This window comes from Haliotis rufescens, unplaced genomic scaffold (assembly GCF_023055435.1).
Source record: "Haliotis rufescens isolate VD_foot unplaced genomic scaffold, xgHalRufe1.0.p SCAF_74, whole genome shotgun sequence".
Lineage (NCBI taxonomy): Eukaryota > Metazoa > Mollusca > Gastropoda > Lepetellida > Haliotidae > Haliotis > Haliotis rufescens.
In genome coordinates this window covers 781,819-807,970 of record NW_025964366.1, presented here as the reverse complement: position 1 = coordinate 807,970, position 26,152 = coordinate 781,819, and the positions used below count along the sequence as shown (strand labels likewise).

Genomic DNA, 26,152 nt, shown 5'->3' with positions numbered 1-26,152 from the left:
TCAATCGACAGTAAACTACGGTTATAACGAACTCAAAGGGACCACTGATTTTAGTTCGATATAACCGTAGTTCGTTATAAGCATATATAACAGCATATATACAGCAAATGGCCGGAACCAAAAATATGTTCATTATATCCATCAGTTCGTTATAACCGAGTTCGTTTTTAACCGTAGTTTACTGTACATCACATTTGCCTTTGACCATACATGGTCTTAATGTGACTACAATGTGGCTGACATCCAGCCAAGATCAGGGAAGTCATCTATCAGTCTATTAGTCAATGTTAACACCAAGTCATGATCAAGGAAGTGAGAGTACGTGACTCACATAAACCTTGTCATATCTAATGTTCACAGCCTCGTTTCTATTTCTTCCCCACAGATATCTACACGTCTTCTGCGCACCATGGTTTAACTTTCTCCGACTGAGCCTAGTACTATACGAGTTTAAGCATTATTCAAGAAACAACACGGCGGGAAAAAAAACCCGGGCTACACCTGTACACATGTGGGGTATCCAATCCGGGTTTCAACCAAGAGGCTAACCGAAAGTTCCACGCAGAGTGTCAAGGTCAGTGTCTGACGTTACCGTTCTCTGTTGTGTTTCAAGGATGTCAATGCTTTTTTGTATGATACTCGATCTTCCTTAATGATTAATCTGGTTCTGTGACCTAATTAGAACATCAAAACTCGATTAGACATTCATTTGGGAACTGTGTGAATTACATGAATCTGGTATGCATGTGTGACGTGAATCTGGTATGCATGAATTACATGAATCTAGCATGCATGTATGATGTGAGTCTAGTATGCATGTATAACGTAAATCTAGTATGCATGTATGACTGAGTGAGTGAGTGAGTTGGGTTTAACGGAGCTTTTAATAGTATTCTAGTTATATCACGGCGTGTCAGCTTAATGTGGGAGGAAATCCCGAGACGATGCAGTTCTCAGACGTTTACCACTTCAAACCCACGAGCACGGGTATAGTGCTGACAAACCTAGGAACATAATCGGGGCGAACCGGGATTCGAACCCACAATCAAAGGTTTCTGGCGTGCCCAAGGGACGCAACTCTGCACAGCAAATCGCGGCGCCTTAGACGACTGGGGAACCCGTGCCCCCTATGCATGTATTAAATGAATCTAGTTTGCATCTCTTACATGAATCTTTGTCAGATATGAATCGAGCATGTATGTATGACATCATCTTCCCGAGGCAAGGGAGTTAACTGACCATAAAAGTCTAGTTTCCACCCTTGCTGAACTAGGCTGCAATTTCTGGGCTCGATCGTAGCGTCACTATTACGTGATGTGTCCCTTCTATGCCTCTCCTGTTGCCCAATCAGATTCCGCCTCTTGTATCACTTACACTTGCTTCAAACAAAATGGCGGCGCCCAGTCAAGACGATCCGATTAATAATCGAGATCTATATTGTGATAAAACGGGTTTCACATCGCAAAGTACACCAAATAACGTGAGGACCTTGATTAAAAACATGAACAGATTTGGAAAATTACTGTTGATCCCGTGTTGGCGGTGCACATGCTTTGCAAATCCTGCAATCGCCCGAAATCTGCACAACAGTTTACGAACCGGATTTCGATTTCGTTACGCGATTTTGATTGGACTATGGATAGATTCTTTACTCCAGCCAAAATATAACTCCATATTTCCAGCCTAGTTCGGCAAGGGTGGAAACTGGACTTTTAAAGTCAGTTAACTCACTTGCCTCGGGAAGATGGTATGACACGAATACAGTTTCCATGTTTAGTGATATTTCAGCAATATCACGGACACCAGAAATGGGCTTCACACTTTGTATCCTGCCCCGTTTCCATGTTTAACATTAATATTTGTTGCATATATAAGTGAGTGAGTGAGTGAGTTGGGTTTAACGCCGCTTTTAACAGTATTCCAGTTATATCACGGCGTGTAAGCTTAATGTGGGAGGAAAGCCCAAAGTGATGCAGGTCTTAGACGTTTACCACTTCGGTGAAACCCACGAGCACGGGTATGGTGCTGACAAACCTAGAAACATAATCGGGGTGAACCGGGATTCGAACCCACAATCATAGGTTTCCGGCGCGTCCAGGGGACCCAACTCTGCACAGCGAATCGCGGCGCCTTAGACGACTGGGCCACCCGTGCCCCCTTATGCATATATTACATGAATCTAGCACGTATACATGGTATACATATATGTTCCATGTTTGACGTGAATCCTGTTTACATATATGGTATGCATCCAGTAGTTTGGTTTATGGTATGCATCCAGTATGCTTGTACAATATGAATACAGTTTGTTGTTACAGTATGCATCCGTTTTACATGTACTGTGGTAGATTAACACTTTGTTTCTGAAAATATGTAATTATAATAACTATTAAATTAAAAGGAGCCCCTGTGAGAAGGGAGATTCAGAATTTGTGGAAATCGAGACTTGCATCATTCAGTGCTTTTTTTCAATTCTTTATTTCAGTATAAAGGCCATAGGCCCACGTACAAATACTCATTGAAAAATACAGTATGAGGCAGATGACAGAGGGTATTAAGTGACAGTATTTCGGATTGCAAGTGCTTCCAGTATATACTTAACACAATTAGTTACAATACTAGTGCGGTTACAAGATAATAGAGTATTATATTTAAATAAGGTAGGATTGGAAGAGTAATAAATAGGTAAATACTTATTTCTTAAATATCTGTAACATTCAGTGCTTTTGCAATACAGAAAGGGCCCGGCGGAAGGGAATATAATAGGTTCAGGCACTGGGAGACAGACTATGCAAATATGACAAGTACCCATTGTAACCGCGTGGTTGTTACATCCGTCTCTTCTTTTCCTAACTTGCAGGAAAGCTAAAGCTCATGTTTGTCATTGGTGTAGCTCCAAATGACACACGAGTTTGTTAAAAATCAATTTTACTCAGAGGGCATACTTAAGAGCTGTTGGAAATAGTCGAAAAAATGTGCAATATCAAGCTTCAAAATTCATCTTAGTTGGTGACTGCAATACTGCAATTCAATCTCGTTTCCATGTAAGTCGTGTATTAAGAAAACTATCGAGGACTTATACTACTTTCTACTTGTATGTACACTATATTCTGCTATAAGATAAAAAGATGTATTACATCCAAATCCAAATGATCCAAAGATGTATTCCTGTACATGTGAACCAGTAAAGATAAATTATTTATGCAAACCATTCCCATGTATATTTACCACACACCCTTCAACAAACACACATTCGTATATAGAGTTTACAATGCCGGGATCACCTCTGTTCTATCTGTACTATAGGCTTGTGGGCTTAAAAGTGTTTGAATGAAGATTGAATGGTTGAATTTGTTATTAATGTACTCCCTCATACATTCTCTTCACAGAATGGGTTCCATCAACGCCTGTCATCTGGGTTTGATATACACGATATCAACATTGTCCTTTGTGCAAACCGACCAGCTTGCATTGGCTCGTCCGTGTACCGTGGATTCACAGGAATACATCGCTGACTGCCGTAACAGGAACCTCTCCGACATACCCCATGGCTTTCCAGTGAACATCAACACCTTACTTCTCAGAAACAACACCATCAACATAAAACACTTGTCTTCTGGCTTGTCTCGATTCTCTCATCTTTACCATCTTGATTTGTCCTTCAATCAACTGCGTGGTTTGAAACCAAGAACATTCATTCATCTTACACGCCTTGAAACTCTGAACTTAGAAGGCAATCACCTCCCTCTTAACAGTTCGGCATATCCAAATGCCACGTTTCAGGGTCTTCGTAACCTTCAGTCCTTGAAGATAAACAACAACATCAATGATGAGGATCACTTCTCAGATATGGAATATCCAGGACATGTACTAGCAGAGTTATCTGCCCTTGAGGAATTGTTTATTGATGGTATACCTTCAGGTGTATTTGGTGAGGAGTTTCAATCTCTCAGGAAGCTTAGAAATTTAACGTTATCTGGGAGGATAGGTACATGTAATATTCCAAACATAAGTTCCGACTACTTTAGAAATCTGAAGCATCTGACTTATCTGAACATGACGAGTTGTTCTATATCGCACATTGGAAGACAGGCTTTAACTAAATTAGATAACATCACCATTCTTGACATGTCCGGCAATACACGATCGGATACGAGGCATGTTGAAAATATTTTGTGTGGTCTCCAAAATTCCTCGGTTGAAATTTTGAAACTGAATGCCATGGTGAGTGAATATGCAACATGTACTGTCATCACTAACTTAATGGCGCAGCATCTTCACAGCACCAATTTAAGGGAACTGTATTTTAATGATAATTATATTGTTACCGCTGAAAAAGAAGTATTGTCACTTCTTCCCAAAAGTCTGGAGGTACTTTCTATTAGGAAAAGTAGACTTGTTTATGGCACTTTCTTTGAATATTTGAACCAACTGGAAAACGTGCGGATGATTGACCTAAGCGAAAGTATTGGCAGTTCTGTTCCCGTCATTCATGGATTATCATTTAGTCTTCCTCCTAAACTGGAAACTTTCTACTGTGACGACAGCACATTTAGGGTTGCGTTTGTCAATGTAAACTTCACCTCCAACAATGTTATGAAAATTAGTTATAGAAAAAACGTCATAACCTACTGGGCTGGTCCAGTGTATGGCTTGAACCAGTTAGCTGAACTAGACATGTCAGAAAACTTCTGCGATCGTATTTATGATGGTTGTCTGAAAGGTTTTCCTAGTCTCAAGATATTAAGAGCTAATAGTAACTACCTTGGGGCCTTCTTAGGTAACGATATAAAAGGACAGGTGTTTGCTTATTCACCAACTCTCGAATTTTTAGATCTATCTTTGAACAGAATCCAGTTTTTACCAGTGAATGTGTTTCGAAACCTTGTCAGTCTGAAAACTTTGAACCTAAGTGAAAACAGTCTCTCTTACCTGAAGGTGAAGGTTAGTCATATGACCACTTTGACATCTTTGAATTTAAGTTCAAACCAAATTCCATCCCTAGATCACATGTTTATGTCTCAACTGGACATAATCAGCAAAATCTCTGCTTTAAAGGTTGATCTTTCAGACAACCCACTTATCTGTTCATGTGAGACATTATCTTTTGTAAAATGGATGACACAGAGAAAGGACATGTTTGCAACTCAACAACTGTACAAATGTTCCTCACAATCTGGATGGTTATACAACGAAAATGTGTTTGAGATTCTTTCACAACTTCAACAAAAGTGCACCTCTCATTTTGGCCTTGCGATGGGACTGTTGGGTTCGGTAACAAGTTTCCTCTGCATCTTGTGTGCTTCTATCCTCTACAGGTATCGATGGAAGTTGAGATACCTATATTACATAGCACGGGGACGTTACCGAAATGTTGACCTGATCCAACAGGGGAATGACAGGGAATATGAATATAATGCTTTTATCTCCTACGCTGACGAGGACCGTGACTTTGCTCTACACATGTTCATCGAGAAGCTTGAAAGAGAAGGCAATCTTCAATTGTGTCTTCATCATCGAGATTTCATTCCAGGCGAGGAAATAGCTGCCAACATCCTGTCAGCCATTCAAAAAAGTAAACTTGTTGTCATCGTGCTTTCCCCTAACTTCCTGGACAGTTACTGGTGCAGATACGAGTTTGAGATGGCCCGGATGGAGGGTCTGTACACTGAGAGGAACATGGTTGTCCTGGTGAAGTACCAGGAGGTCCTGCCCAACCTTGTGCCCAGGGACTTGTTGTATATGATGCACACACAGACCTTCCTGGAATACCCACAGACCGTAGATGACCAGGACGCGTTCTGGATTGCTCTCAAAGATACCCTTGTAGCACCCTGAGAAAATCATTTAGACATGGTATCAGCCAGATCCATATGCAAAAATCCTCATGACTGTTCTCTAAGAAGCTCTCATAACATTTTAATAAAGGCATACCCTCTGCTTCTTCTCTGAGGGTTTCGCCAGAGTAGACATTACAATCTCCATGTTATATAATTTTTGTAACATTTCGCAAAATAACCGCAAAAATCAAATTACATTGTTCTGGGTTTTTAGGCACGAGGTATTCACACAACAACGTCGTCGTTTAGGGTCGAATCTCATTCCATTTGTTTCGAGATGGATTTGAGCACAAACACACATCATTTTCATTGTGTGTCAGCATGAACGGCGCCTTGTTAAGAAGAAAATTCGTTATGATAGTGGATCTTGTTGTGCTATATCCCATATGGTACATAGGATGTAAAAACTCAAATGATTATTTTTAATGTCTCAATTCTTTTTCTAGTTCAAACCCATTTCCATTGTATAAAACGTGGCTCTGTTAAATATGGATTTAAATAATGTCTATCATCACCAATTTCGTAAATGACCGGGTTGTGTATTTGAATGTCATTTTATGTTACTGGATAATAATAATGAAATGTGAAATGAAACGAAACTATTTAATCGAGAATATGTGAATAAACATATCTGTCTGAAAACATGCTATGTCTGCACACACACACACACACACATACACACACACACACGCACGCACGCACGCACGCACGCAAGCACGCACACACACACAAACACACACACACAGAGACAGAGGCCACCACTACCTCTATTGGGTGAGTTATTTCTATAAAGGTGGTAAACTGTCGTCTGCTCCTGTACGTGATACGTACGCTTCACGTGCAAATACAGAGGTGACTCGACCCGAGTCACGTGACGGAAACAACCCACGTCGGGCCGACAGAGGTAACGCAGGCAGGGGTGGGAGACCGACACAGAAGAGATAGGGGTGTGGCCAGGGCCCGGATATACAGGGGGCGTCGTCTGAACCTACTTGTAGTATCATTAATGCTGTGAAACTCGTGTTTTTGGAATATATCAGGGTTGCTCTCAAAGTTATCAGACTGTGAGTGTCTATCATTTTTAAAAACATTTGACATAATTGGTTTGACAGAGACATGGACCCAGAAACTAAATTTTGATGATACGTTCTGCGAATATACCGACTTTATTAAGACAGCAGACAAGATAGCAAATTTTGGAAGACCTTCAGGTGGAATTTGTGTAGTAAAAGTATAATTATCTATTACTAGACAGGTCACTGTTTGGACTTGAAAAACACGTGTTATACTGCTGTGTGTATATTCACCCAGAAGGATCTACATGGTACGACAGTAATGTTGGATCTAAAAACGGTATAGTGCTAATTCAGGATGAACTGCTTGACATCCTAGGTGATGTTGGTGACGTTTCGTGCATTTTAGGGGGTGACTTTAATGCAAGAACTGGCAAAGAGCCAGATTATGTAGAGGATGATATACTTCAATATCTCCATGGCCAGGATACTTCATACTGGGACAGGTTTAATCTGTGTAGATATTCAAACGATACTATTCTTAATAACTTTGGAAAATGTTTTATCAATTTATGTGCTGTTTTAAATGTACACATAATGAATGGCCGCTGTGGAAGTGAGCCCGAGAAAGGTGATTTTACATTTGTTGGCAATGCTGGAGCAAGTGTTATCGATTACATTATTAGCACCATAGATATATTTGACTTGTGCCAAAATTTTGATATTGAGTCACGCCACGAATCACAGCACCTGCCTATTACAATGTCATTACGAGCGCTTCATTCAGGTGGAAAAACATCATTTGAAAACGCCTACCATAGACATTCAATGTTTAAGTGGGATAACAGCAAAGCAGATATTTTCCAAGAACGACTGTTATCAGACACCTTTGCATGCCTCCTAAGAGAAGCTATTGATTCTGTTTTTACAAATATTGATGAAAGTGTATCGTTATTTACAGAAGCTATTACATATGCAGGGAATGTAATGAAAAGGGAAGTAACCCCTAACAGAGAAAGTAAACAGTGGTTTGACTGGGAATGTGAGTTGTTAAAAAAAAATAAAGGATAAAGACGCACTTGCTAAGTACACTGATTCGAAAAATAAGTATAAAGCTACTTGCAGAAAAAAGAAACAAAATTTCATGGATAGAAGCAGAGAAAAACTAGAAGAAAGTATCAGCTCATCACAACAGTTTTGGACGACCTTGAAAAACATCAGCAACAAGAAGGAAACTAAAAGTAACATAGAAATGCATGAGTGGTTTAATTACTTCAAAAATCTTTTCAGCGGTGATGATTCCACAAATAACTTCCAGTTGAACTCTTTTGATAATGATGAAACCAATTTTGCAACGGAAATATTAGATTCCCCAATCTCAAAAGAAGAAATTAAATCTGTTATTCAAAATCTGAAAAACTTGAAAAGCACGGGATTTGATAAACTTATAACAGAATTCTTTAAATACTCTCTTGATAATACCCCGTCGTATTTGGAAATATTATTCAATACAATAATGGATACCTCTTACTTTCCAAAAGGTTGGACACTTGGAACTATCGTTCCAATTTCACAAAAAAAGGCTCAGTGACTGATGTTGAAAATTATAGGGGGATTACACTTACCAGTATATTCAGTAAGATATTTCTTAGCATTATTAATAAACGCTTGGTATTGAGGTCGGAAGCACTTGATAAGATTGAGGAAGAGCAAGCAGGTTTTCGACAAGGTTACTCAACCACTGATTATATGTTTATTCTCCAGGCTCTTATAGATAGGTATATTCAACGTAAACGTGGAAAATTGTATGCTATATTTGTAGATTTTTCGAAAGCATTCGATTCAGTCTGTAGAGATAAGTTATGGTATCTATTTAATTCACATGGTGTCAGTAATAAAATGGGTAAATTGTTATGTGGTATTTATAAGGAAGTTAAATCATGTGTTAAACAAAAGGGCATGTATTCAGATTCTTTTATATGTCATACTGGTGTACGCCAAGGATGTGTATTAAGCCCTTTTTTGTTCTGTTTTTTTATTAATGAGCTTGCAGCCCAAATCAAAAGAAATTATGATGATGATAATTACATCCTGAACTTATAAAAATATTTATGTTACTATTTGCAGACGATATAATCATGTTCTCGAGTACTGTAAAAGGTTTACAAACTTTGATAAATCAGCTAGAATTGTACTGTGATACGTGGAAACTTAATGTTAATCTAGATAAGACAAAAATTGTTGTATTTAGCAAAGGAAATACGCTGTCAAAAAACGAAAAGTGGTACTTTCGGGGACAATTACTCCAAACTGAAACCTCATATAAATATCTTGGTGTAATATTTTCAAGTAAATTATCATGGAACCGACATATATGTAATGCAGCAATCCAAGCTAAAAAGATGCTATTGGGCATTTTACAAACGTTTGAACATATTAGCGAATGTGCTTATATTTCTTTCTTCAAAATCTTTGACACAAAAATAGCTCCTATTCTTTCCTATGGTTCAGAAATATGGGGTTTTGCAGAGGCTAAAGAAATTGAATCCGTACATTTATACGCATGCAAAAGATTTCTTGGTGTTAAACATAGTACGTCTAACGTAATGGTTTATGGTGAATGTGGTCGCATGCCCTTGTATATATATCACTACTTAAAAATCATAAGATACTGGTTAAAATTACTAAAAATGCCAGTAAGTAGATCAAAATTGGGCATACAATGTTAAATGTCTACTGTATAAATGTGGGTATGGTTACATCTGGGAAAACCAATGTTTCTTAGAGAATCATGCCATGTTCATATCGAAAATAAGACAGACGCTTTTTGACATGTATTTTCAAACATGGAGATCTACTGTAGATGTTTCTAGCGAATATTATAGATATTTTATAATGCAAATATGCGCAGAAAAATATTTAACTGATGTAAATATAAGAAAATGCAGAATATCATTAACACAATTTAGATGCAGCTCACACAGGTTAATGGTTGAAGTTGACAGGCACAACAGAATACTCAAATGTTTAAGATTATGTAAACAATGTTCTTTAAATGTTGTCGAAGATGAATTTCATTTTCTACTTGTATGTTGTAAATATGATAATTTAAGGAAAAAATATATTGAACAGAAATACTATGTACATCCAAATAAATACAAGTTTATCTGTTTAATTTCACATGTGAGCAAAACGGCTATACAAAATCTCTCTCTCTTTATATATCATGTCATGTTATTAAGAAATGAATCCTTGTAACATTCCTAACCGCTTCCACATTGTCATCTATTCTGTACTATGGGCCTGTGACCTTACAGATATATATGAATAAACTGATTGATTGATATTGGGTGAGTTGAGGTGAAATGGAGACAGTATACTGACTCCGGACCGACCTGTATTTGTTTTAGCCCTTTAATGGCGAGCAGGAGGCAGGGTTGCAAAAAGTACCATCGGTTAATGTCTTTTGGTATGACGCGGCCGACCTTTGGACAGCTGCATTGTTTGTTTGTTGTTTAACGCCGCACTCAGCACTACTCCAGCTATATGACGGCAGTCTGTAAATAATCCAGTGATTGACATCATGAGCATCGATCCACGCAATTGGGATACGATGACATGCATCAACTAAGTCAGCGAGCCTGACCACCCGATCCCGTTAGTCGCCTCTTACGACAAGCATCGTCGCCCTTCACGGCAAGCATGGGTTGCTGAAGACCTATTCTACCCCGGATCGCCACGGGTCCGGAGAGCTGATCCATCCAATTGACCGCTTTGGGGACATCCGGGAGACCTGGGTGATTGTTTGCCTGTCCAATTATTTTGCAGGTCGCAATGCCGAAGCTGAAAATATTACTAATCTCGGCAAAAAACAACAATAATTCCTTCTGTCCTGTGTCTCCTCAAACGAGTTTCAAACGGCGAGGCAAAACGTTTCAAGCGACGTTTCTATAATAACGTTGGAACTATATGAATTGATAAGGATAAGCATTTCCTGCTTGACAGGTAGGCCTCAGAAGTCCGAATCCCCGTTCGTCCCGATTTTGTTTCTAGGTTTGTCAGAACCATACTCATCCTCCGGGGTTCCACAAAAATGGTAAACGTCTGAGACCTGCATTACTTCGGGCTTTCCTTTTGCGAGTTTGGTTCTTGTTAATAGTAGCCCATGGGCATGCTCTCTCTGCAATTATACATATTTTATATCTTTACCTGAAACTGTTGAAATGTAGAACAACTACGACGCTTACTGCATAATCATTCCTTGTTTACCAGAACCTTGCGCTCAATAAACAAACAACCTCAATGCATAGTCACATTTTTTTTACATATGAAGGAGATCCCTGATAATAGTACCTCATGACTAGACTAACATCTAGTCTCTGAAATGAACATATCGTACAGAAAAACCAGTTGTTCAGTTATCTTAATAAAAATATCATAAAAGGGAGCCCAGTGACTCTCTTCATTTTCAGATACTGCAGTAATCTAGACTTGCCAAACATTATAGACTTGCATGGGCTGTATTTTATATATATTTGTATAAATTTTCCTATAAAATGTTTGTTTGTTTGTAGTAAAACGCCGAATTAGCAATGTTCCAGCTATGCGACTTCGACGTGTACTAATTAGTCGACCCGTGAAGATCCGGGGTAGAATAGGTCTTCAGCAACCCGTGCTTGCCGTGAAGGGCGACTATGCTTGTCGTAAAAGGCGACTAACGGGATCGGGTGGTCAGGCTCGCTGACTTAGTAGATGCATGTCATCGCTCCAAATTGCGTAGATCGATGCTCATGGTGTCAATCATTGCATTGTCTGACCCAGACTCGATTATTTGCAGACCGCCGTCATATAGCTGGAATATTGCTGAGTGCGGGGTTAAACAACAAACAAACAAAACTGATTAGTCACCATTAGCCATTATCATTAGCAGCGATCCACGCCTTGGGGTTAAGATGACACTCAATCAACTGAGCCACGGAGACTGACCGCCTGATCTACGACATCACATAAGTTCCTGGGGTAAGAAACACATCTGGTTTTAACTTGTAGCCCAAAAACGTTTTGACACATAATGTAAAATATTTTGTACACTATCTTACAAACCTTCGAAATATCATACAACAGAAATGAAAGTGTCATGTGTCATGTCAGAATTAATAAGTAAGCACGTCTTTCATATTGCGGTTATAAATGTTTCTACAATAACGCACGAACATTTTGGCAACATATTATATATGTAATCTTTAGAGGGTCATTGTAATCACAGTCAACACAATTCCGAAAGGAAGGAATGTAAACAACTGGGCAAAGAAAGTATCTATGAAAATTTGATTTGATCAAAACGTAATCAAAACGTTTCAAGGGTTAACACAGTCGCCGAAACACTGACAAACGTAAGGTTCAAATCACAACTATGATATACGTATGAAATACATCACCACTGAATCCCATTGCTCGTGTGTTTCATTTTTAGCCACCATCAAACAGGAGTATGCTATTTTTTCTCACCTTTTTAGAAGGTACCTGGAAAAGTTATTCCTTACTTTCCATGCTGTGAAAACAGGTTAGAGAAAACTTACCATTCTGTCTCCAGCGTCTGACATACAATATAAATCTTCTACTTAATAAATCGGTTAAAGAGGAGAGGTTTCATCTTGTCATCAAGCATCATGTAAACCTTTGAGGAGACCTGTATGACGTTGTTAATACAAGGCATATTCAATGAACTCAAATGCGATATGACCCGTGAAGATCCGGGGTAGAATAAGTCTTCAGCAACCCATGCTTGCCGTAAAAGGCGACTATGCTTGTCGTAAGAGGCGACTAACGGGATCGGGTGGTCAGACTCGCTGACTTGGTTGATGCATGTCATCGATCCCAATTGCGTGGATCGATGCTCATGTTGTCAGTCACTGGATTGTCTGGTCCATGCTCGATTATTTACAGACCGCCGTCATATAGCTGGAATATTGCTGAGTGCGGGGTTAAACAACAAACAAACAAACAAAACTGATTAGTCATCATTAGCCATCATCATTAGCAGCGATCCACGCCTTGGGGTTAAGATGACATTCAATCAACTTAGCCACGGAGATTGACCGTCTGATCTATCACGTCACATAGGTTCCCGGGGAAAGATATACATCTGGTTTTAACTTGTAGCCCAAAAACGTTTTGACACATAATGTAAAATATTTTGTACACTCGATTATTTACAGACCGCCGTCATATAGCTGGAATATTGCTGAGTGCGGCGTTAAACAACAAACAAACAAACAAACAAACAAACTTCCATTCTATTGGTAATACTCTGTATGAATGTCCACACTGCGCTACACCCAATGTAGCTTGTTACATCAATTTGTTGTAATCATTCGAAGTTTTTTTCTGTGTTGAAAGTTATACAAACTGGAATTGAAAAGGACTTCTTATCCATGTGTCTAATTTCTATTTTTATCTACATTTATCAAATCTCATTTGAAAAACAAAACAAATACAACGCCTCCTACGTAAGTGAACACATTTCCGTATTTAGAGAGTCCTTAATCAAACAACCTCGTGATCTGGACACCGAATTTATGACCTTTCCCTTGAATGTACAGGAAATTGAGATTACTGATAATCGGGGTGTACTTAATGACCTCTCACTATGTTCCTGCTATTATCATGGACCATAAATATCGTATAAAGTGTCCATGCGTTTATCAAGGTAAGTTAAAAGTAAGTAGTTAATTTCAGTTTAGATACACCCAATTCACATTCACGAACATGCCTATTGATACCAATCATGTCAAATCAAATTTGAGCATGTTATTATATTATCAAGAACTCTTGGCATTGGTGAAAGAGACTTGATCATGTGATATATTCCACCATCCTGTATTAATATTGGTTGAAACTAAGATAGACGAGTACAGAGGCGGTCGTCTTCTGTCCGCGGACTTCTCTCAACCCTGGGACAAGTACCTCTTAGAACGATCTGAGGCCTGCATCACTTCGGGCTTTCCTCCCACATTAGGCTGACACGCCGCGATATGACTGGAATACTGTTTAAAGCGGCGTTAAACCCTACTCACTCACTCACTCACTCTTAGAACGACCGGAAACCTGACAACGGGTCAGGAGTCCAAAGACCTAAGGACATATGGACTTTTTACAGAACAAGTATTAATTGCATGCTGTTTTTATCAAACTCAGTAACTGTTACATTATATACAGGTAGCTTATTAAATATCGCATCGTTTGTTTTAATATGACGACAGGGCGGGCATATATGTAAGCGTGAAACACGTGCTTGCTAGACTGCAACAAGAATCATCTATGGATGTGCATGAGATGAGCATGAGCATGACCCATTGCTCAAAGACCCAGTGGCCCAGTCGCCTAAGACGCTGCAATTCGCAGTGAAGAGTTATGTCCCTTAGATGTGCCAGGAACCTATGATCGTAGGTTCGAATCCCCGTTCGCGTGGACAATGTTTTAGGCTTGTCAGTACCATGTCCGTGCTCTTGGGTTTCACCAAAGTGTTAAACGCCTAATGCCGGCATCACATCGGGCTTTCCCCCCACATCAGTCTGGTAGTCTGGTAAAACTGGTAAAATACCGAACCGAACCGAACCGAACCTGGGTCTTCGGCATGACGAGCGAACGCTTTAACCACTAGGCTACCCGACCGCCCCGTAGTTCGTTATAAGCATATATAACAGCATATATACAGCAAATGGCCGGGACCCCAAAATAAGTTCGTTATACCCGTCAGTCCGTTATAAGCGTGTTCGTTTTAAACGTAGTTTACTGTACATCACATTTGCCTTTGACCATACATGGTCTAAATGTGACTACAATGTGGCTGACACCGAGCCAAGATCAGGGAAGTGAATATCATGAGTCAGGTCGTATCTAGTGCCCTATCAGTTTCGTTTCTATGTCCTCCTTAACAGCTATATACACGTACTCTGCGCACCATTTTGGAGCGTTCCCTGGCTGAGCATGAGAAGACTTATACACTAACTTCAGCATTATTCAAGAAACACCACGGCGGGAACTGAAAAGGGCTTCCATTCATTGTGTACACATCTGTCGGAATCAAACCCGGGTTCCAAAGTTCAAAGACTAACCGAAAGTTCCACGCAGAGTATCAAGGTCTGTTTGTTATATTATCTGTTGTGTTTCATCAAATGCTTCTGTATGATACTCGATCTTCACTAATGATTGATTTGTTCCTGTCAAATCAGAACATGAAAACTCGATTAAACATTCAATTCTTTGTGAACTGTGTACGCCCGTACTTTAAGTCAGTTAGGTAGAGTATATTTATTGTACCCCGACCTATGGAAAACTAGGGTCGCATAGTAGTTCTTTAACCATCTAGGTTGAAGTACACTCTTCAACAAATGAAACCCTTAGGCTAATTTCAAAACGATTTACTATGTTCAATTAAAATTGCATATTTCATTTAATTTGATTGTAATAAGGATGGAAATTAGCACGGCGATAGCCGCATGTTATGTAGACATAATTGCAATACTGACTGTCCTGTCACCTGACACGTACGTCCACGAGAGGACGTTCCGATCAGTACTTGGTGTGACAACCGTGTGCTGTTTTCACTGTTCTTCATTTCCTTGGCACTGACGGAATAAGTCTACAGTCTGTGGAATTCTCCTCCATTCTTCCTACAACGCGTTGGCGTTTGTTGACGTTGATGTACACGCCTCTCATCTTTCACACCACAGATGCTCTATCGAGTTCAGATCTGGGCCCACTTGCACAGAACAATCTTAGTTACAATCGATCTTAGGCGGCTACAATCAACTTTACAATCACCATACAATTGTCCTATTCCACTTGCACAAACCGATCTTAGCTACTTAAGATTGGTCCGGACCAATTGTAAGTTTCGATTGTAGCTTACAATGATCTTAGCCTACAATCGCTTTGTGCAAGTGGATGACGATTGTAACCGAAGCCTAAGATCGCGATCTTAAGGATTTACAATAATTGTAGCGCTAAGATCGCTTTGTGCAAGTGGACCCTGGAAGGCCATGGTAAGACATTGCCGTTTGAATTACGAAGGAAGTCAACAGTGACACGAGCTGTGTGTGGTGTAGCGTTATCATGTTGAAACAACTCCCTCTGTCGGCTGATAATCGAAAGAAAGTGAGGTTGATGAATTTGGTAGATGTACCGACTTGCTGTCAGATTCCCCTGAACCGCCACCAAGCCAGATCCCTGTGTGTAGGATATAGCTTCCATCACCATCACACTTCCGCCAACGAATCTGTCGACCTGACGAACGCAGTTCAGTGCAAAGCGTTCATTTCAACGTCGGTAGACACGCTTCCTTCCATGTCGGCGTTGGAGAAACATCGTGATTCATCACTGAACGAGACCATGCCTGTACAGTGTTGCTCCATCGCATACGTTGTCGTCGATGCAAACGTATCAATACAGGGACAAATACCGGTCTTCTGGATCTAATTCCCTACTCTCGCAAACGATTCCTGATTGTTTGGTCCGAAACCCTCCTCAAACCAGGGACATAAAGTCTAGGTTGGCAATTTCATGTCGATGACGTAGGTGAAAGACCCGGATGTAGTGATCTTGTGCAGGGGTGGTGACTCTTGGTCTGCCACTTCTCGGACGATCTTGGGTTGAATCGAGTCGGGTATACCGACCCCATGAAAGAGATATTGGTCTCTGGTGTACGTTCAAGTGACGTGCAACTGCAGACTGGGACTCTCCAGCTTCAGGGAGCGGTCTGGTAGCCAAGTCGTTAAAGCGTTCGCTCGTCACGCCGAAGACCCGGGTTCGATTCCCGACATGGGTACAATGTGTGAAGCCCATTTCTGGTGTCCCCCGCCGTGATATTGCTGGAATGTTGCTAAAAGAGGCGTAAAGCCAACACTCACTCACTCCAGCTTCAAGACGTCCTTTGGCGTTCATTGGCAGCATTCAACCTCGGCATTTTCCCACTTCCAAACATATCACAATATATTGACTGACGACTGACCTCTTATAGTCATGGTCACTAGACATGGTTGTCACAACTTGCACGTGCATTTTGCTTTTATTTCCTTTCAATGACATGTTCATGCATGTCTTTAAAAGTTACTGTATAAAGCAATAAAAGTTTAAAGTGTATTTGTGCTCTACACCACTTAACGAACACGTTACTAACATAGTTCAATAAAAAATATTGCATTTGTGTTGAATGTTTCATGAATAAACAAAGTCAACTTTCTCATTATCTCCTATGCGTTCCATTTTTTGAAGAGTCAAGGTCTTAAGACCATGCGGTTCTAGTGTTTTTTGAAGCAATGAAAACATCGGATAAGCCAGCTACAGTAAATAGAATAATGAACATTGATTACCAAAACCCTTGGTGATCATGAAAGAACAATGCCAGGAAAAGTCCAGGAAAAGAGCATTAGAAGCATCTCGTACGCATGAATTACATGAATCTAGTATGCATGTACGGTTGGCATGCATTACGTAGTCTAGTACGCATATATAGTATGCGTCCAGTTAGTAAGTTCTCTGCAACGTGTGACTATCTGTTGGTAATGTATTTGATTTCACGTTTCAGTCAACTTGAGCTTTCAAGTAACAGTGCATGGTACAAAGATTTAAGAGTCGAATAAAAAATGTATAGGTTCTCAGTGAAGACCACGTGTACTAACAACAGATAAATATCAACGTGATGAGTGTGCAAATATGACACGTACCGAGAGTAACCGCGTGACCGTCTCTTGTTTTCCGAACTTGCAGGAAAGCCGAAGCTCATGGTTTTGACATACCTTAAAAAATGACACAATAGTTAGCTAAAACTGATCTAACTCAAATTTTCTCAGAAGGCATATTTTAGACCCGTTATAAATAAACGATAACAATGTTGTGCAATATCAAGCTTCAAAATTCATCGTAGTTGCTGTCCTAGAAACATTTGTGCTATTCAATCTTGCTGGCATACTTTAAGTTTGTCTGTGGTTGTTGCCATTTCAAGCTGCTGACTTTATATAAGTGAGCTACAGTACCACTGCACTTTGTTTACCTTGTCTTTTGCACCTCACACTAAGCCATGGTAACGTTACCTGTTTCCGTTCTATAAAGAATTTTATATTGTCTGTATGAATAATCCTGAATGAATTGCACGTTTTAATTCACGTGGGTTGGGTGTTCATTTCAATAATCAGGTCAAATCAGCTCAGCGGTGCAAGCTTCAGTTAAAATTCAAGAAAATATGCAAACATAATAAAGAAAACTAGTATACAGATTCCTGGTGATACAAATTTGTACGACATTTGAGATGAAAACTAATCCAATTTTACTGTATGGTATATGGAGGTTGAAACATTTTGACATTTTCTTGATGTAAAAATTAGCACATCCAGTTCAACGGTTTATGGGCAATGTGGTAGATTTCCTTTATTGATCTATTTACACCTAAAATCAGTTAAGTACTGGTGAAATGCTTAAAATGACTTTATTCAGATACCTGGGGAAATATTATGTTGTTATATTACAGGAATGGAAGGGATAATTGGGTAACTGCTGAAAAAAAGTAACTGTGAATTCTTTTGTACACAGATAAAAGATCAATTAAAATATATGCAAATATGTACTTTGCAAACGTTTTTTTTTGGTGACTTTACCAAACAAATGTATATTTCCTGGAATGTTGAAATTTCAAATATATTCTAAGCAATATCTGATTGACATAACAAAGATAACTATCTGAAAGCATAGGGAAGATTATATGTTCCCCTCATGGTCTATTCATCGAGGTTGGGCGAATACTAAGATTCAGGTCAGAAAGATTTGTACGTTTCGTAATGTACAAACTTTTTTCTCCTTGTGTGTACACTGTATTCTGCTATCAGAAAAATATGTATTACATCCAAATATTATGATATTCCAGTATATGTTGAACAGTAAAGATACTTTCCCATGTAGGTACCACCTCTGTTCTATATGTACTATGCTAGACTCGTGGCTACAATAATGTTTGAAGGAAGACGGACTGATTAAATTGCCCGCAATGCTATTGACGTATAACACTCTTATCTATTCTCTTCACAGAATGGGTTCCATCGACGCCTGTCATTTGGGTTTGATATACACGGTAGCAACATTGTCCTTTGTGCAAACCGACCAGATTGCTTTGACTCGTCCGTGTACCTTACGGAAGGATTCACTGGAATACATCGCTGACTGCCGTAACAGGAACCTCTCCGACATACCCCATGGCCTGCCAGTGAACATCAACACCTTACTTCTCAGAAACAACACCATCAACATAAAACACTTGTCTTCTGGCTTGTCCCGATTCTCTCATCTTTATCATCTTGATTTGTCCTTCAATCAACTGCGTGGTTTGAAACCAAGAACATTCATTCATCTTACGAGCCTTGAAACTCTAAACTTAGAAGGCAATCACCTCCCACTTAACAGTTCGGCATATCCTAATGCCACGTTTCAGGGTCTTCATAACCTTCAGTCCTTGAAGATAAACAACAACAGCAATGATGAGGATCAATTCTCAGATATGGAATATCCAGGACATGTACTAGCAGAGTTATCTGCCCTTGAAGAATTGTTTATTGATGGTATACCTTCAGGTGTATTTGATGAGGAGTTTCAATCTCTCAGGAAGCTTAGAAATTTAACATTATCTGGGAGGATAGGTTTATGTAATATTCCAAACATAAGTTCCGACTACTTTAGAAATCTGAAGCATCTGACTTATCTGAACATGACGAGTTGTTCTATATCACACATTGGAAGACGGGCTTTAACTAATTTAGATAACATCACAATTCTTGACATGTCCGGGAATACACGATCGGATACGAGGCATGTTGAAAATATTTTGTGTGGTCTCCAACATTCCTCGGTTGAAATTTTGAAACTAAATGCCATGGTGAGTGAATATGCAACATGTATTGTTTTCACTAACTTAATGGCGCAGCATCTTCACAACACCAATTTAAGGGAACTGTATTTTAATGATAATTATATTGTTACCGCTGAAAAAGAAGTATTGTCCCTTCTTCCCAAAAGTCTAGAGGTACTTACCATTAGGAAAAGTAGACTTGTGTATGGCACTTTCTTTGAATATTTGAACCAACTGGAAAACGTGCGGATGATTGACCTAAGCGAAAGTATTGGCAGTTCTGTTCCCGTCATTCATGGATTATCATTTAGTCTTCCTCCTAAACTGGAGACTTTCTTCTGTGACGACAGCACATTTAGGGTTTGTTTTGTCAATGTCAACTTCACCTCAAACAATCTAAAGAAAATTAGTTACAGGAAAAACATCATTACCTTCTGGGCTGGTCCAATGTATGGCTGCAACCATTTAACTGAAATAGACCTGTCAGAAAACTTCTGCGATCGTATTGATGATGGTTGTCTGAAAGGTTTTTCTAGTCTCAAGATATTAAGAGCTAATAGTAACTACCTTGGAGCTTTCTTAGGAAAGGATAAAAAGGGACAGACGTTTGCTTATTCACCAACTCTCGAATTTTTAGATCTATCTTTGAACAGAATCCAGTTTTTACCAGTGAATGTGTTTCGAAACCTTGTCAGTCTGAAAACCTTGAACCTAAGTGAGAACAGTATCACAAACCTGAAGGTGAAGGTTAGTCATATGACCAATTTGACATCTTTGAATTTAAGTTTAAATCAAATTCCATCCCTTGATCACATGTTTATGTCTCAACTGGACATAATCAAAAGCTCTGCTTTAAAAGTTGATCTTTCAGCCAACCCGCTTATCTGTTCCTGTGAGACATTACCTTTTGTAAAATGGATGACACAGAGAAAGGACATGTTTGCAAGCCAACAACTGTACAAATGTTCCTCACAATCTGGATGGTTATACAACGAAAATGTGTTTGAGATTCTTTCACAACTTCAACAAAAGTGCACCTCTCATTTTGGCGTAGCGATGGGACTGTTTGTTTCTGTAACAAGTTTCCTCTGCATCTTGTGTGCTTCTATCCTCTACAGGTATCGATGGAAGTTGAGATACCTATATTACATAGCGCGGGGACGTTACCGAAATGTTGACCTGATTCAACACGGGAATGACAGGGAATATGAATATAATGCTTTTATCTCCTACGCTGACGAGGACCGTGACTTTGCTCTGCACATGTTCATCGAGAAGCTTGAAAGAGAAGGCAATCTTCAACTGTGTCTTCATCATCGTGATTTTATTCCAGGCGAGCCAATAGCTGCCAACATCCTGTCAGCCATTCAAAAAAGTAAATTTGTTGTCATCGTGCTTTCCCCTAACTTCCTGGACAGTTACTGGTGCAGATACGAGTTTGAGATGGCCCGGATGGAGGGTCTGTACACTGAGAGGAACATGGTTGTCCTGGTGAAGTACCAGGAGGTCCTGCCCAACCTTGTGCCCAGGGACTTGTTGTATATGATGCACACACAGACCTTCCTGGAATACCCACAGAACGTTGATGACCAGGACACGTTCTGGATTGCTCTGAAAGATGCCCTTGTAACACCTTGAGAAACATTTGGATATGCTATCAGAAGCTCTCATAGCATTGCAATATCCTCTGCTTCTTCTCTGGGAGTATCGTCCTATATTATATAATGTTTGTAACGTTTGGCAATGTTGCCACAAAAATCAAATCACGTTGTTCTGGGTAATTAGGCGTGAGATAATCAAACACAACAATGTCGTCGTTTGGATTCGAATTTCATTCGATGTGTTTCGAGGACAATAATTCGTTATTACATGGAGTTTGCTGTGCCTAATCACATATTGTACATAGGATGCAAACTATTCTAATGATTAAGTTTTATATCCACGTGTCAATTCATTTTCTGCTGCAATTCCTTTTCCATTGTATAAAACCTGCCTCTGTTTAATAAAGAGTGCCTATCAGCACCACTTTTCCGAATGGCCGGGTTGTGTGTTTTGAGAAAATAAGTTTTTTGAATGATCATTTTATGCTACAGCATAATAATAATTATATGTGAAATGAAACAAAAGTATGTAATTGTGATTCTGTAAATAAACGTGTCTGTCTGAAAATATGCTATGCTTGTACTCAGTGGTGAAGTGGATAGTGCGGCCATGTCACACCGAAAGACGTTCAAAGATGTAAGTTGTTATCTTGTCAGGCGATCAGCATTAAGGGGCTAAAACAAGGATCCGGACTGATCGGATCGGAGTCAGTATATTGTGTCTGAGTGGGGTATTCATGTTAAACCGCCTCCGTGGTCTAGTGGTAGAGCGTTTGCCCGGAGAGCGGAAGGTTGGGGGTTCGATCCCCGGCCGCGTCATACCAAAAGACGATACAAGATGGTACTTGTTGTAGCCCTGTCTGGCGCTCGGCATTAAGGGCCTCGGGACTGGTCGGCTCGGAGTAAGTATACTGTGTCTGAGTGGGGTATTTGTGTTAATCTGCGGCATGGTATCTCATTGGGCAAGCACTAAAAGTCACCATCAGTCCGGACTTGAACAAGCGGTGTATACACACACACACCGTCAAAGGCAGAGAATAATCAAATAATCACAGGGCGTAAAATACTTATGAAAATTATATGAATTGAAGGGGTAAGCATCTCCCGCTCTACAGGTAGCCCTCGGCACTCCGGAGTTGGAACTCGAATCACGGTTTGCTCCGATTATCTGTCGAGGTTTGCCAGCACCATAACCTTGCTCGTGACTTTTGGTAAACATCTGCATCATTTCGGGCTTCCCTCCCACATAAAGCTGACACGCCGTGATATAACTGGAACACTGTTTGAAGTTCAACCCATTTCGTTGTAATCTTGTGACTAAACTTGTCGCTATATGGCTGAACTAATGTCAGTGGGACGTAAAATATAACTTACTATGACTAAACTTTCAAGATTGCCGTTCAGATCGACATGCTCTCAAGGAGAATATACTTAATTTACATCTTTTCCTGAAACTGTTGAAATTTAGAAGAAATACAATACTTACTTCTGTAACATAATCATTCATTGTTTATCAGAACCATGCGCTTAATAAACAAACGACCTCCATGTACAGTCACAAAATTTTCGCTTGTGAATTAAGACTCTGAGGAAAAAGAGATCACTGATAATTATAGCACCTCATGACCTGTTGGCGTCTTATTTAGCATATAAAGATTAGGTGTGGAGTCACAGTGTAAAATACAGAAGTCTCTTGTCCGTATCAGTCTCCATAAATTTGGTTTGAAAAGGGATACTTTTTAAAAGAAATATTCACATACAGTCTTAAGTCCGAAAGATTTCCGGGATCAAATCCCCTATGATAAAGTTTATCAGTCAATCAGACTGCAGCAAACGTTCTAATTCCCACATATTCTAGAACATACTGAACACATGCTTTCTGCTCATAACGATGTCAAATCTATTGATGACAAATTGTATATTCTCTGAACAGATACACTCACGACGATGTTGCCTTCGATATAGTATCAGCCTTTAACTTTAAAAGACTTCAACTTGGATAAACAACTTAACTGAAATATCTATAATCTTGCTGGTTAATAAAGGAACCAATTCTTTAAAACCTCTTTTGTTACAAGTTCTTGAGAACATCCTTCACTCTCCACATCCTGTTACGATGTCTCACACGTTGTTACCGCTTCCTCATCACAGAGGATGAGTCACAGGTTAGTCACAGTTGTTTTAGGCATGAACTGTGTTTAAAGGCACCTGTTTGAATGAATGTATGGATGTTGTTTTTTGCCACATTCAGCAAGAATATTACAACTGCCTTAAATACGCCTGTCTAGGCCCAGACATTGTTTAATAACATGGACAACGAACAACGCCATCGAACAACGATGCCAAACAATCAGCCAGGGAACCATTGTGACCAACTGATCCTCATGTAAACTCGAGCATTACTTTAATATTGTGTGCTGGTGATCTGTTCTGGAATACTATGTGGGCATTGGTAGCTGTTTAAAAGAAATAACTCACACTAACACTCCAACCAGGATAAGTGTTGAACATCACCTGAAAGCAGAAGTGTTGCATTTTGTGGCATGGGTACATTTCTGGTGTCCCCCGTCGTGATATTGCTGTAATATTGCTAAAGGCGGCGTAAAACCATACTCACTCACTTACTCAAACTTTAAAATTTATGAGTGGTGGGGTTTAACCAGCATATAACTAGACGTGGTCTTGAGTACAGAGCACATGCCAGAACTCTTGCGAAGTTAAGACAAGTTGGTCACGGAGAGTAGTTGGATGGGTAACGGTATTTGACAAGCTTGACTCATGAGCATCATACCTCTACTGGAACACGTGTTACATGTGGTACGAAACTTTGTTAGAAATATGACTCTGTTCAATCAGGAGTGAATGGGTACCAGGTGGGTGAGATGGTAATGTGACTGTTAACCTAGCAGGTTTAGGGCAGCGGGGGTTGTATATTCCCTGGGGAGCTGAGAATATATGTAATTTGTCTATAGATATCTATAGATATAGATATATATATATCTATATATCTATATATATATATATATATATATATCTATAGATATCTATAGATATATATATAGATGTATATATATAGTGTAAATGTAGTCAAATGTGTCAATAGTGTACATATGGAATTTATGCAATAGTGTGTAAACATGTAATTTGTGTCAATAGTGTACATATGGAATTTGTGTCAATAGTGAATATGTGTAATTTGTGTCAATAGTGTATATAGATAGTTTTGGTTACATGACATGCTCATCTGGATAAATGCTCAAGTCATGTTGTGTTTGTTCAGTCGTCGTCTCTACATATTTTCTTTTCTAAAACAATCGGAGCAGTGGCATTTGACTTTGACCATACATGGGCAATAAGGTGTGGTCTAAATGTGACTACATCGGGCTGACCCCCAGCCACGATCAAGGAAGTTAGAGTGCGTAACTAACCATGTCATATCTAGTGTTGATAGCCTCGTTTCTATTTCTTCCCCACAGATATCTACACGTATAACATGAATCTAGTATGCATGAATTACATGAATTTAGTGTGCATGTATAACATGAATCTAGTATGCATGAATTACATGTATATGGTGTGCATGTATAACATGAATCTAGTATGCATGAATTACATGAATTAAGTGTGCATGTATAACATGTTTCGTTTCTGAAACAACTGGAACACATGTTATCACCAATGTTGCCACCCGTTATTCGATATACCACATTTGCCTAACACCCAGTCAAGATCAAGGAAGTGAGAGTACGCGACCCACATAAGCCATGACATATCTAGTGTTCACAGCCTCGTTTCTATTTCTTCCCCACAGATATCTATACGTCTTCTGCGCACCATGGTGTAACTTTCTCCGGCTGAGCCTAGTACTCTACGAGTTTCAGCATTATTCAAGAAACACCACGGCGGGAACAAAACGGGCTTCATTGTACATATGTGGGGAATCAAACAAGGCGGTTTCGGACATTCTAAACAAGAGGCTACACGAAACTTCCACGCAGAGTGTCAAGGTCAGTCTCTTACGTTACCGTTCTATGTTGTGTTTTCAGGATTTCATTGCCTTGTATGATATTCGATCATTACTAATGATTAATCTGTTCCTGTGATCTAATTAGAACATCAAAACTCGATTAGACATTCATTTGCGAAATGTACACTTCATGTAAGTAAGCCAGAGTATATTTATTGTAACCACGAGCTATGGAAAACTGGGAAGAATCTAGTATGCGTGTCAGACATGAATACAGTTTCCATGCATGACGTGAATCTAGTATGCATGTATGACATGAATCTTGTGTGCATGTATGACATCAATCTAGTATGCATGTATGACATGAATCTAGTGTACATGTATGACATGTATCTAGTGTACATGTATGACATGAATCTAGCATGCATGTATGACATTAATCTAGTATGCATGTATGACATGAATCTAGTGTGCATGTATGACATGAATCTAGTATGCATGCATGATATGAATCTAGTATGTATGTATGACATGAATCTTCTGTGCATGTATGACATGAATCTAGTTTGCATATATTACATGAATCTAGTGTGCATGTATGACATGAATCTAGTGTACATGTATGACATGAATCTAGTGTGCATGTATGACATGAATCTAGTGTGCACGTGTGACATTAATCTAGTATGCATGTATGACATGAATCTAGTATGCATGTATGACATGTATCTATTATGCATGTATGACATGAATCTAGTATGCATGCATGACATTAATCTAGTGTGCATGAATGACATTAATATATTACATGAATCTAGTGTACATGTATGACATGA

The 26,152-nt window shown here is 39.4% G+C and overlaps 2 protein-coding genes across 2 annotated transcripts; both read left to right on the top strand.

The window, feature by feature from the left end:
* Positions 1–414: 414 nt before the first annotated feature.
* Positions 415–6,396, top strand: LOC124152451 (toll-like receptor 4). The gene is made up of 2 exons (XM_046525389.2): positions 415–574; positions 3,390–6,396. Exon 2 carries the CDS (start codon positions 3,391–3,393, stop codon positions 5,836–5,838), a length of 2,448 nt encoding a protein of 815 aa, XP_046381345.2. The 5' UTR covers positions 415–574; position 3,390; the 3' UTR covers positions 5,839–6,396.
* Positions 6,397–19,997: 13,601 nt separating this feature from the next.
* On the top strand, positions 19,998–21,784 carry LOC124152433 (toll-like receptor 4). The gene has a single exon (XM_046525369.2). It carries the CDS (start codon positions 19,998–20,000, stop codon positions 21,384–21,386), a length of 1,389 nt encoding a protein of 462 aa, XP_046381325.2. The 3' UTR covers positions 21,387–21,784.
* The last annotated feature ends 4,368 nt before the right edge of the window (positions 21,785–26,152 follow it).

What these genes read in the sequence shown, in the direction of transcription:
- LOC124152451 (XM_046525389.2), top strand. Translation starts at nt 3,391, where the DNA reads ATGGGTTCCATCAACGCCTGTCATCTGGGTTTGATATACACGATATCA.
- LOC124152433 (XM_046525369.2), top strand. Translation starts at nt 19,998, where the DNA reads ATGATTGACCTAAGCGAAAGTATTGGCAGTTCTGTTCCCGTCATTCAT.